Below are 12897 nucleotides of genomic sequence, written 5' to 3' on the forward strand. Positions count from 1 at the left end.
ACTGTTGAAAGCCGCTTCTGTCTCGTCCGTCCATTTCACTGTTTTCGGGAGGCGGGCCCTGGTTAGATCGGTGAGGGGGGAAGCTATAGCCGCAAAGTTGGGGATAAACCGGCTATAGTATCCTGCCAGTCCCAGGAAGGACTTGGCCTGTGTCTTGGTGCGTGGAACGGGCCAGTCACGCACCGCCTGAACCTTCCTCTCCTGAGGCTTGACGTTCCCCCATCCGATCAAATACCCCAGGTACTCCACCTCCTCGAACCCTAGCTTGCATTTCTTGGGGTTTGCGGTCAACCCGGCTTGTCTGAGCGCGTCCAGCACTGCCTGGAGGCGCGTCAGGTGCTCTTCCCAACCTTGGTTGTGGATGATGATATCATCCAGATATGCCGCTGCGTACCGTTGGAATGTGGGTGGGGCTCCGTGGAGACCGAACGGGAGCACCTGGTACTGATACAACCCGTCTGGTGTCGAAAACGCCGTCTTCTTCCGGGAGGAGACTGCCAACGGTACCTGCCAATAACCTTTGGTCAGGTCAAGGGTGCTGATGTACCGGGCCTTTCCCAATCGGTCGATGAGCTCGTCCACCCTCGGCATGGGATATGCGTCGAACAAGCTGAAGTCGTTCACCCCCTGGAAATCGTTACAGAAGCGGAGGCTACCATCCGGTTTGGGCACCAACACGATGGGGCTATACCATGCACTGTGGGACTCTTCCACGACCCCTATCCTCAGCATAGCCTCCACTTCCTGTTTTATGGCCTCCCTTCGGGCCTCCGGAATCCGATATGGCCTCTTTAATACTGTTTCCCCGGCCGGGTACGGATGTGGTGTTCAATGAGGGTCCTGCGGCCTGGCTTCTCGGAGAAAACCGCCGTGTTCCGATCGACGAGCTCCCTGAGCTCTTGCTTCTGGGCCGGGTCGAGGTCCTCATTGCTCGGGACCTCCACTGGTACCATTGGCGTCCTGGGTCCCGACCGTAACACGGCCAAGGCTGTCCTCCCGTGCCACTTCTTCAACAGGTTCACGTGGTAAATCTGTTGGGGTGTCCGTCTCCCCGGTTGCCGTACGTGGTAATTGACAGTTCCCAGCTTCTCGATCACCTCGTATGGTCCGTGCCATGTTGCCAGGAACTTACTTTCGGCCATGGGGATCAAGACCAACACCCTGTCTCCCACCTGGAATTCTCGGGGCTGGGCTCCCCGATTGTAGACCTGGGCTTGGGCACGTTGGGCCTTCTCCATATGTTCCCTCACGACTGGCCATATGGCTGTCATCCGCTCCGGCATCGTCTCCACGTGCTCTACCACGCTGCGTAAGGGGGTCGGTTGGGCTTCCCACACCTCCTTGGCGAGGTCCAGTAGGCCGCGTGGCCTCCTCCCATAGAGGAGTTCGAACGGGGAAAACCCAGTGGAGGATTGGGGTACTTCTCGGATTGAGAACATTAGGTGGGGTAGTAGCTGGTCCCAGTTCTTCCCGTCCTGCTCGATGACCTTCCGCAGCATCTGTTTGAGCATTTTATTAAAGCACTCGACGAGCCCATCCGTCTGCGGGTAAAAAATGAAGGTCCGGATCTGCTTGATCTGCAGGAGGGCACACAACTCTTTCATGAGGCGGAACATAAACTCCGTACCTTGGTCTGTCAGGATCTCGTTCGGGATGCCCACCCGGCTAAAGAGGTGGAACAGCTCCTGGGCGATTCTCTTGGACACCGCCACCTGTAGGGGAATGGCCTCGGGATACCGGGTGGCATAGTCCACTATTACCAAGATGTACCTGTGTCCTCATGCAGTCTTTACCAGGGGTCCCACTATGTCCATGGCGATGCGTTCAAAGGGCACCCCGATTATTGGCAGGGGGACCAGAGGGTTTCGGAAGTGTGCTTTCGGGGCAGTGAGTTGACACTCCGGGCAGCTGCGACAGTAGTCTTCCACGGCCCTCCTCATCCCGGGCCAGTAGAACAACGGCTCCTACGTACCGTTGGGGCAGCAACAATACCTCTCGAAGTTCCCCCTGTTGGTGCGACACCTGATACAAAAGGTTATTCTTAATTTGGAAATGAGGGTATCGCCAGTCACTCACCCCCGGAAGTAGCTGTCCATCCACCGCTATCACTTGGGCGGAGGCAGCTTTCAAATTCGGATCCTCCCACTGGGCCGTCCCGAATTGTCCCCTCAGTTGGCCCCCAACGGGGGTCTCGACTGGCCCCTCGAAATCGAGTAGCGGGAGGCTGGGCTCCTCTTCAAGTGGTTCCCCAGGGGGTACGGGTTCCGGCTCCCCCTCCGACTCCGGACCCGTAGAGTCAGGTTGGGTAACCGGCGGCTTCCGGGCCACATAGGCGATGGGTCTTCCCCGCCCTCTTCTTCGGCCGGGTCGTACTTTCTTCCTCAACTCGTGCCCCCATAGGGCCGCGAACAGTGGACAATCCTGTCCCACTAGGAGAGGTACCGGCAGCTCTGGTACTGCACCCACCATCATCTGACAGCTCCCTTGTGGCATCACGATGTTGGTCCATACGGTGGGATACCATTTTGTGTCACCGTGAACACAGGAAATGGACATCTCCCTACCCCGTTCAGTCTCCTGGTTCAGCAGGCTCGTGGTTACGAGTGTAACCATGCTTCCGGAGTCTAATAGCGCTTCCGTGTCGTGTCCGTCAACCTTCACCGGGCCCATGGGTGCAGTTGACTTGTGGTGTGCCCAACAGGAAGTGACATAGTTTACGGTGTGACCCACCTCGCCTCCGGGGCTAGCTGATGGGATCAACTCCTCTCGAGCCGGGCAATTCCAGGCAATGTGCCCCCGGGCGCCACACTCAAAACACCTCCTTTGGTCTCCCTCTACCTAGGGTCGTCGGTGTCGGGTCGGCCCTACCCCCGCCGTCTCTCCACGGGTTTGCGGTCCTTTGGCCCTGCCGACTGTCGGTTCGGGGTACACTGCGGTGGGGCTGTCCTTCCGTCCCTCCCGACGGGTCGCCGACTCGTCCCGGCTCCCACTCAGCAGTGCCTGAGTGTTCTTCTGCGTCTCCACTGCTTCCAGGAGGCCCTCCAAGGTCTGGGGTGCGCACAAACTTGCTGCCCTCTTCATGTCATGGGGTAGCGCCCGTAAGAAGCGATCCAGGACCACTTTGTCGAGGATGGATAGGGTGGATACGTCGGTGAGGAGCCATGCCCTGGTGACGCGCAGTAGGTCGCTCATCTGGGTTCGGGGGGAGGCGTCAGGTACGAACCTCCAGTCGTGGAACTGTTGAGCCTGATGGGCCAGGCTGTACCCGTAGCGGCTGAGTATCTCCCGTTTGAGTCCGTCGTAGTTATCCGCCTGTTCGTCGTTCAGGTCCCTTTTGGGCATTGCCTTTTGGGCATTCCCAGAGAGGAACGGGGCCAGCAGACTTGCCCACTGCGGCCTTTGCCATCCTTTCCGTAGTGCTGTCCGTTCAAGTGTACAGAGGTATGTTTTGAAGTTAAAAACTGGTTTGGATGTGATCCAGGAGACGCTCCTCCTTGCAGTTTCCTGACTTCCTCAACGAGGTGGACATTTTGTAGTCGCTGTTCCTCCAGCGTTTGTTCCTGAACCACCTGTTGTGCTTGTTGGGCCCGGACGAACTGAGCTATCAACTCGTCCATGCTGATACTGTGTAAACGTCAACCCTGATCTGACCACGTTATCAGAGTGCTCGCATTCTCCACCACTTGTGGCAGACCAGGGGGTTTGGTCAAGACGTTTACACAGATCAGACAGAGTATGATTAGCTCGGTTTCAAGGGTGTTTATTAAATAATAAATCAAAAAGAAAAGAACAAGTCTCCCCCATGAGACCCTCTCCGGGATACTGTCTCCTGGGCTCCGGGTCTTCCTGTATCCTGTCGGGCACACAAACTCAACTCCCTCGGCTTAGCTCGGGAAACCGTATCCAACCACATGGAAGTCACCTCACTTCCCCTAGTCCTCTCCCTGTGTGCTGCCCTTCTGGCAGCTTTATGGGCCTCGCACAGCTGGTGAGCAATCCGCCCTTGATTACTCACCAGCTCCCAATCAGCCCCAATTAGTCCTGTCCGGAGAGCCCGTCGAGACCTGGCACGTCCAGCAGATGGAGCCACCACCTCGTGATGTATACTTCATCTGTTACCAGGCCTCGACGAGTCTCCCCCTGGTGGCTGACCTGCTGTACGCCACAATACGTACTCCTCTCCCTCTCCCAGCCACTCTTCTTCCTCTGTCAGCCACTTCTCTATCTCTGGCAGGGTCCATGTTTACATTACAGTACAGCATTATTCCTAAGATGTCCCCTTTTGTATAGATGGTAATGAAAGTGAAAGACTAACACCTGGGTGTTCAGCTACAATGGGAATCAGCTGTGGTTGGTCTAATTGTTTTGATAGTATTTTCTTTCTTAGATTTGGAATATATTTAAATACGGTATTACTGTAGAAATGTAGCAAATTGCTGTCTTATTCAATTTTGTGTTATGTTAGGTTTTGAACTTAAGTTTAACAGTTTTGAAAAGAGTATGTAAGCATGTGCAAATTGGCCTCTAGGTACATAGAGTTTTGGTGGTGGTTGTGTCTGAGTGAGAAAATAATTCATGAAATTTGAAAGATGTAGTCATTGAATGCATTTTGTGCCAAAGCAATGAAAAATGATCCACAGTTTAGCCCACATAGACTGCTGTTGTGCTCACTGTGTGAAGAGTTTTGAAAAAGTGATCTAAGTATTGAGAAATGGGTCCTAGCGATTGTAAATAACTGTAAGCAGAGCCATTAAATCTGTGCAGGCCAGGCTCTTCAACTACCTCACCAGATATATATGCTGGTCCGGTCAACCACGTTATGACTCTAATAAAAGGCATTACCGAAGCCTGTCAGGCGTAACAGCATGACATTAGCCTCGCTCAGACTCTGGGGCTGATAACACAAGGTTAAAGGGTCATGATAACCTTAGTTACCCTGTTAACAGGGTCATGATAGCCATAGTGACGGACCTGAAAGAAGTAACACCTGCCCCATATTGGTTTTGATGGGGGGAATGAAAGAGCCTGAGTCCACAGCTGTCAGCAGTCTCACACAGCAGCAGAGCAGCTCTGATTGTGAATGAAGCCCTGGTATGTGGCATGGTTTTGGCTATATTCTAGCCATTAGGCTAGACCATGAGCAAGCTGGATAATGAAATGTGCCCATGCATATTTTAATAAATCTACAAAATCTATTATATGGAGGGTGCTGTCCTATTCTAATAACCCCATACTATATTCTACTTCATCAGTCCTCTAAGCCGACACACCCTCAGGGCATGCGTCAGGTGCAACCCCTCCCTGACAAAATTATTTGGGTTAAAGAATGTATTGAGGGATGGAGGGAAAGTGTGAATATGGAAGAGGAATTCTCCCCAGAGGCCCGGAATAGGCTTGCCCACGGCTATCTATCTCTTTGAATCTCCCAGCAAGAGAAGGAGAGAGGAAGGGAGAGAAAGAGAGAGAGGAGGGATGGATGGAAGAGAAGTAGTTAAAATTAGTTAGGAGAGAGAGGGATGGAGGGGAGATGAAGACAGAAAGGGGTTATAAAGAAATTCCACCTCCGCTATATCTCCATCTTTTTTTTGTCTCTCTCTAAACTAGTTACAGTCATCCCAGTCCCCTTTGTTAATTTCTTTCCTCTACCCCTCCACTACCCCTCCTCTCCTGTCTTCTCCCACCCCCACTTCTCCTTGAATAATTGATCAGTAACACATTTCCCCTCCCAGCAAGGTTGGTGAGAGAGATGGAGAGAAACGGTTTTTGCTCTCTCTCAACCCGTTAAGTGTCTCTCTGGGAGCCCATTGGCGGGACTATACCCATAGTACATTCACATTGAGAAGGAAAGGTGTCATTCATACATTAGACTTGTATGGCAGCTGTTGAAAGGATATAAAGCAGTAGCCCACTTGTGAAGCACACACACACACAAACCAACCAACCACTTGTCCTTGTTGTCCTGACCCCTCCTGCTGTTTTTGGCTGACGGTTACAAATTGAAAATTAGAAAAAATAAAGAGGACTTAGAAATGACTTTGGCTGTTTCTTTGACTTTTGGCCCTTTCTTAAATGCAGCCTCAGTTATTTCCTTGTTATTGTTCTTTTCCCTTCTTCTCTTGTCTCTGCCTTCTCTCACTGCCCTTCACTCTCTGTTCTCTCTGTGGTTGTACTCAGGGATCTCTCTGTCTGTCTGTCTCTCCTCTCTGCCAGGGTGTACTGTATATTGAAAATGTAATAGAATGTAAGATAAGGGGAGAGGGAAGAGTATACATGTAATGGAAAAGAGGAACGGACAAACTCAATTGGAAAGAAAAATTGAGAGAGAGTGAGAGATAAGAAAGAGTTTGGGAAAACAAATCTGGGGAGAGAAAGATGATGGAGGAGAGGGGTAATCTGCCTTAGTGAAGACTGAGATAATTGCCTGGTAGGCTGGGCTGTCAATAGCAGTAGTCTGGCTGAGGGGAGCGGCGGAGAGACTGGGGGCTCCATCAAATAGTAGAATGCCTCTGTATCTGAGGTCCAGTAAACTGACCTTATCTAGAGGTAACAAAGTCATTGGGTCCAGCCAAACTCAGCAAAAGGGCTATTAACAACTTTATCCAATTATTATTCGCTCCCCACAATACATAAACTGTTGTAGAAAATAAATGTACTAGTTTTAGGATGTAACTAAAGGGTTTCCCTCTCTGTCTGTAGGGTAACTGTGCCCCAGGTGTCTCATTAGGGCAGAAGGACACAGATACTGGGCTGTAGTGGCCGTCTCCCTGAATGGGTGTTTAGTTGTTGGGTAGATAAAGACTTCCTTGTGAGGCCTGTGTCTGTCTGTGTGTCTGTGTGTGCGTGTCTGTGGCCTCTGGCTCAGCCCTGGGCCTGGTGTAGATAGACACAGTGACACAGGGCTCCCTCTGTGGGGGGACAGACACACAATGATGCCTTTTAGCTGGGGGATTGGAAGTGTGGATGGGTACAGGAGAAGGTGGAAGTCGGGTTAGTGGAACTGTGAAGATGGGTGCAATATATCTCAATTTAACCCCAGAGGAAGTGATGAACTGACCACAGTGTACACCGGTGCCACAACGCCAAACTAAAAAAATGACCCACCTCTTACACACAAGAAAAACGAAGGTTTCTCAAGGGTTCTTTGGGAAGGGGGATGGTTCTATATGGAACCATCCTGACCCAAAGAACCCTTTGAGCCCTTCAATGGTTCTTTGCAGCTCAATTTTATTTTAGTGATAATTTGTAATGCGGTACGAGCTGGTGGCAGGGAAGTCAGGCGCAGGAGAATGAACTTGGTAAAAAGGGAGCTGTTTAATAAACATTCAAAAAAACTCAGAAAACCAAAGTATACAAAAATAACATAAATAGTGTGCAAAACCCATCGCACACCAGAACAAACACACCTACATACAACAAACAATCTCTGACAAGGACATGAGGGGAAACAGAGGGTTAAATACACAACATGTAATGAATGGGATTGGAACCAGGTGTGTAGGAAGACAAGACAAAACCAATAGAAAATGAAAAATGGATCAATGATGGCTAGAAGGTCGGTGACGTCGACCGCCGAACACCACCCGAACAAGGAGAGGGACCGACTTCGGCGGAAGTCGTGACATAATTAAAATGTACGGGCGGCGGCTCATTCAAATATTTTGGGGCGTGGTTTATTCACAGCTCTTTTTGTGCAACCGTGAGTGAGGGTGTAATTCCAGTTGTTCTAAACTGTTGTGTTACGCTATTAAATATTATATATGACTAAGGCCAGTGATGTTGTCTTGTGAAAGATTCACATATGGCCTTGGGTTCATTCAGAATGATTGACTAAATCAGTAGTGAACAATAATCTCCTCAGGGACCCACAGCCATTCCAGAGCTGACACACCTGATTTAACTTGTTAATAGAACACAATAATAACTGCAATGGAATTTTAACAATATAATACGGCTAGTAAACCAGAATAAAAACCACGCTACGGTTCTACAAAGAACCTTTGAGATTGAGAAAGGTCCTTTTTTGTTGCTACTGTATAAAGAATCTTTTTTAATGGTTCTATATGAAACCTTAGGAAAGGGTTCTTTATAGCACCATGCAGGTTCCATTTAGAACCTTATGAGCATGGTTCTTTATAGAACCTTTTAAAATGGTTAAAATGATATGGTTACAACCTTTGGTTGGTTCTATAAAGAACTTTCTCAATCTAAAGGTTCTTTGTAGAACCGTACAGTTTTTTTATTTTGGCTTACTAGCCATATTAAATTGTTAAAATTCCATCCAAAATGCCATCCAACTTAATTACTATCCTCCCCATCCTCCCCCATTCCTTTTTTCTATCCATCCAATCCACCCTCCATCCATCCATCCACCACTCCTCCATCGCTCCCCTTACCCCGGTACTCACGTCTCCTCTCGGTGACGTGCAGCAGGCCAGCGGTGTGTCCTGGAAGCCCTCCCTCCTCTTCCCCCACTGGGTGATGGTACAACTCCTTGGAAAGGTCCCCTGAGCTGGAGGGCTTCAGCAACTTCTGGATGTCTTTATTGGGCTCTGGTGGCAAACACACACACACATACACACACGCACAGACATGTTAATACACACGTACGCACACACACAGGAACAGAGGGAGAGAGCAAATGAGACAGGTAAGAGTGAGTGTTCGTTGTCACAGTCTAGCCCTTCCTGCATCCATGATCTCCTTTAATTCATGTTTGGCAGGTGTGTTTTGTGATGCATTTATGCTGTGTGCTGGTAATCATATTTAGCCGCTGTGCATCTAGCCTCAGGAAGCAGTGCGTGACAAACAGGCTATTTTGGGTGACCATGCTTATCCATCTTCTCCTGAGGACGTCTTGTGTGACATTTGTTTATGGACCCACCCTGCTGTGCACAATGCTGTATAACACAGACACACACACTTGCACACATACGTGCACACATACATGAATACACACGCACACACACACACACACACACAGTCTATATAAACACTGCATAAAATACCAGAATTGGCATTTGGGTTGCAACAGAAAGCGTATAGCCACCAATCTAGAATCTCAAAATGTGTTGAAAAATCTACAATTATTACATTTTCTGCAATGGAACCCCACAGTGTACGTTTCAAAGTGGAAAATTCTGTTTTTATAGCATTTCAATTGTCAGATGAGAAAGCGTTTGTCTTACTTGTTCTATTTTCAGATATCTTGGTGCTCCTGTCTTTCTACAGAGCCTGTTTCACTGTCCTGTGCTGTGCTTTGCTCACAGGGAAAAGAGAATGTGTGTTGTTATGTAAAAGGCTGTCTAGTGACAGTAGCTCTACTGTTTCAGTTTCACTACCTCCGTTTCAATGAACCACCGCCTCAGAGCCTCCCTATACTCACTCACATGTTTTATTTAAGGAGTTAAAACTCTGAAACTCTCATTTTATCCACTTCACTAAACCTTTTTACTGTGGTTCTCTATCCCTTTATTTCCTCTCTCATTTCAGAGTTCAGGTTTTTATTTCTTCGGACTACAATTACCACAGGGCCGTCATTCTGTGTAGCTTTTCAAAGAGGCTAAGGGATGAAATGGCACCAAAATTTTATTTTTATCAAAGTTCATATCACTCTTCTACCAGGCTCACACAGTTAGATGATCCACTTTCTATTGAATAACTCCCTCACATCTAGTGTAATATTTAGTGTAATAGGAGGGGTTGAACAGAAGGTTAACCATGAGTACTGATGATAATCTACAGTAACATTAATCCCCAGGTTATTACATCACGAACTGCATCCACATTAACCCCTGAATAGCCGTGTTCCTTTTCCTTAACACTGCATGCTGTGGGTTTTACCATAGACAGGTTTATACACATACACTCCCTGTCTTATCTAGAAATAAATGTAGTATGCACAGTATCTATGTTCTGTGTGTGTGTGTGTGTGTGTGTGTGTGTGTGTGTGTGTGTGTGTGTGTGTGTGTGTGTGTGTGTGTGTGTGTGTGTGTGTGTGTGTGTGTGTGTGTGTGTGTGTGTGTGTGTGTGTGTGTGTGTGTGTGTGTGTGTGTGTGTGTGTGTGTTTGAATGTATGAAGTTGTGTGTAAAGGTAATTTAGATCTCCTCCAATGTGTGTGAGTCATGTACAGACAGTGATGGAAATAGACTTATGTGGATGTGCTTGTGTACTAGACTGAGGTGGACATTCAATTAGGTTTAAATTGAAAACGGCTGTCTCATCTGATGTTCTGTGACAACACATTCCTTGGAGGAAGACTACATTCCACCAGGCTCTGAGTCACGGAATATTATCCAGTGAGCTGAGGTGTATCTTTGAAGACTCACAAACCAACATACAGACACATACAGATACCTCAAGTCTCTCTCACACATGCCTATATACACCTGAACATTCAGTACACTCATATGCACAGTCATCTACAGACCATACTCCCCACTCTAGTAGAAATCCATACACACTTGATCAAACTGTCACACATTCACACACACATGCACATTTTCACACATGTAAGTGTACACGCAAACACACACACACACACACACACACACACACACACACACACACACACACACACACACACACACACACACACACACACACACACACACACACACACACACACACACACACACACACACACACACACACACACACACACACACACACACACACACACACACCCCCCTCAGGTGGTGTCCTGTACTAACTCTAGTCCATCCAAAAGGCTTCTTAACAGCTTCTACTCCCAAGCCATAAGACTCCTGAACAGCTAATCAAATGGCTATTTGCATTGTCCCCCCTCCCCTTTTACGCTGCTGCTACTCTCTGTTTATAATCTATGCATAGTCACTTTAACTCTACCTACATGTACATATTACCTCAATTACCTGGACTAACATGTGCCCCCGCATATTGACTCTGTACCAGTACCCCCTGTACTGTTATTTTACTGCTGCTCTTTAATTATTTGTTATTTTTATTTTTGTCTTTTTTTTTTTTTACTTATCAATTTTTTTACTTAATAACCCTATTTTTCTTAAAACTGCATTGTTGGTTAAGGGCTTGTAAGTAAGCATTGCACTGTAAGGTCTACACCTGTTATATTCGGCACATGTGACGAATAAAAATGTATTTGATTTGATCTCCAGATTCCTCTGAGTCATGCGGCACATTGCCACCTCACTGACTCTGCAGCAACAAGCGTTAGCGCAGAACACAGCAGACAGGGAGGAGAGGGGGATGGAGATAGGTGAGAAAGAAGAGGGAGAGCGGGATGAAGGTGTGGGTGAAAAGAGGAGAGAGTAGCAGCAGGAGCGTTCTAGAGGTTAACATCCTAACTCCCTGCTGGGCTGCCCTCCCCAAGCCCTCTGTTGGACATCATCATCATGCTGTCCCTCAGACTGCACAATCACTGTGGAAACATCCACGTCCTTAGGACTGGAGAAGAGCATCTTTGGCACAGATTGTGTGTGTGTGTCACACAGAGAAGGGTGTGGCATTTCAAAGGGTTGGCAAAGCAAGTTACAGACTAAACATGATGGATTCCCATTTCACCCTGGATACAAGGCTTGCTGTTGGCTATCGATTTATTTTTGCAGCGAGGGTCCAAACAAGCTGAGAGAATACAGCTCCACTTTCCCTTCTCTATAATGAGGTGGTGATACTATTTACCGTTTGCTGCTTCATTCCCCATGTCTGTTACCCCCCTCTGTATGTCACTCTGCCTCATAGTCACACAATTAATGTTTACACCACTGGAGGCTGCTGAGGGGAGGATGGCTCACAATAATGGATGGAACGTAGCGAATGGAATGGCATCAAACACATGGAAACCATGTGTTTGATGTATTTGATACCATTCCACTCCAGCTATTACCACGGGTCCCCAATTAAGGTGCCACCAACCTCCTGTGGTTTACACCTTAAATCAATTGCCAATCATGTTTTACATGCATAGACACACACATAGTATTCAATGAAACTGTACTAGGGATTTTTCAAGGTGAATAAAAAATAGGAGCAGTCGCAGATGACGTCAATCAAAATCAATCTGGTTTAATACAACTCTTCCAGAACAGAAGCAGATAACATATTCTAATCTCACAGCACCAATGTTCCATTAACACCCACTGAGAGGCTTGTAGGAAGTCACAAAATCAGCTGCTACAGAATTACATAGTGTCACAGAATACAATAACAGTCAGTGTCCTCTGTCCTTGTACCTCCAGTCTGGCGTCAATCACTATCAACAGATATGAGAATAATCCATAACATTCCGTGTCAGGTCTAGTGACCATCAACCCATATACAAATGAGTGTCTGAATTAGAACACTGGAAATCTTATGTGTCAGCCAGCATAAACATCTTAAATATTCCCATTACACAAAGGCACATCACAGTATGAAAGGCACATCACAGTATGTAATGCCTTGCTTCCATTATTTTGTTAGCCACCAAGTATTACTATACATGGCACATGTCAATGTTGATACTGTAAATATGTGTACTGTAAAGAATGCTCTAGAATGAGATGGATCTGCTAGGTAGTGCAGTGATAGTGACATATGAGGAGACTCATTGACTAAACCAGCTACTATACATATGTGGTTCTGGGGACTGAGGCTGTATGTGTCTTTGTCCTTAGCGGGTCAGACATAAATCCTAGATGAATAAGTATCAGTCCTACATAGTCTAGGGTAAATGTGTCAACGAGTCAGGTAGCTAGCCTAGCCACCTAACGTGCCCCCAACCTGAGACACTTTTCAAAAGAGAGAACTGTTCATCTGTTTCTCAATGCTCTGGAATGGCTTATTGTACAATCCTACTGATCATATGAAAGCAATAAACTTAACCTAGCCTACTGCAGAGATCTCTGGTATAACCAGGCCATATC

General features: G+C 47.5%; 1 protein-coding gene across 2 annotated transcripts in view; it reads right to left on the reverse strand.

The window, feature by feature from the left end:
• The window catches only part of LOC139563014 (dysbindin domain-containing protein 1-like), a 39133-nt gene that overhangs the window by 24544 nt on the left and 1692 nt on the right, over positions 1 to 12897 (reverse strand). Inside the window, exon 2 of one of the 2 annotated variants that reach the window (XM_071381247.1) lies at positions 8394 to 8549. In XM_071381247.1, coding sequence (XP_071237348.1) covers positions 8394 to 8549 — 156 coding nt within the window. The remainder of the gene's footprint in view (positions 1 to 8393; positions 8550 to 12897) is intronic. The other variant, XM_071381248.1, reaches the window with a different exon arrangement.

Source organism: Salvelinus alpinus, chromosome 33, assembly GCF_045679555.1.
Source record: "Salvelinus alpinus chromosome 33, SLU_Salpinus.1, whole genome shotgun sequence".
Classification (NCBI taxonomy): Eukaryota; Metazoa; Chordata; class Actinopteri; order Salmoniformes; family Salmonidae; genus Salvelinus; species Salvelinus alpinus.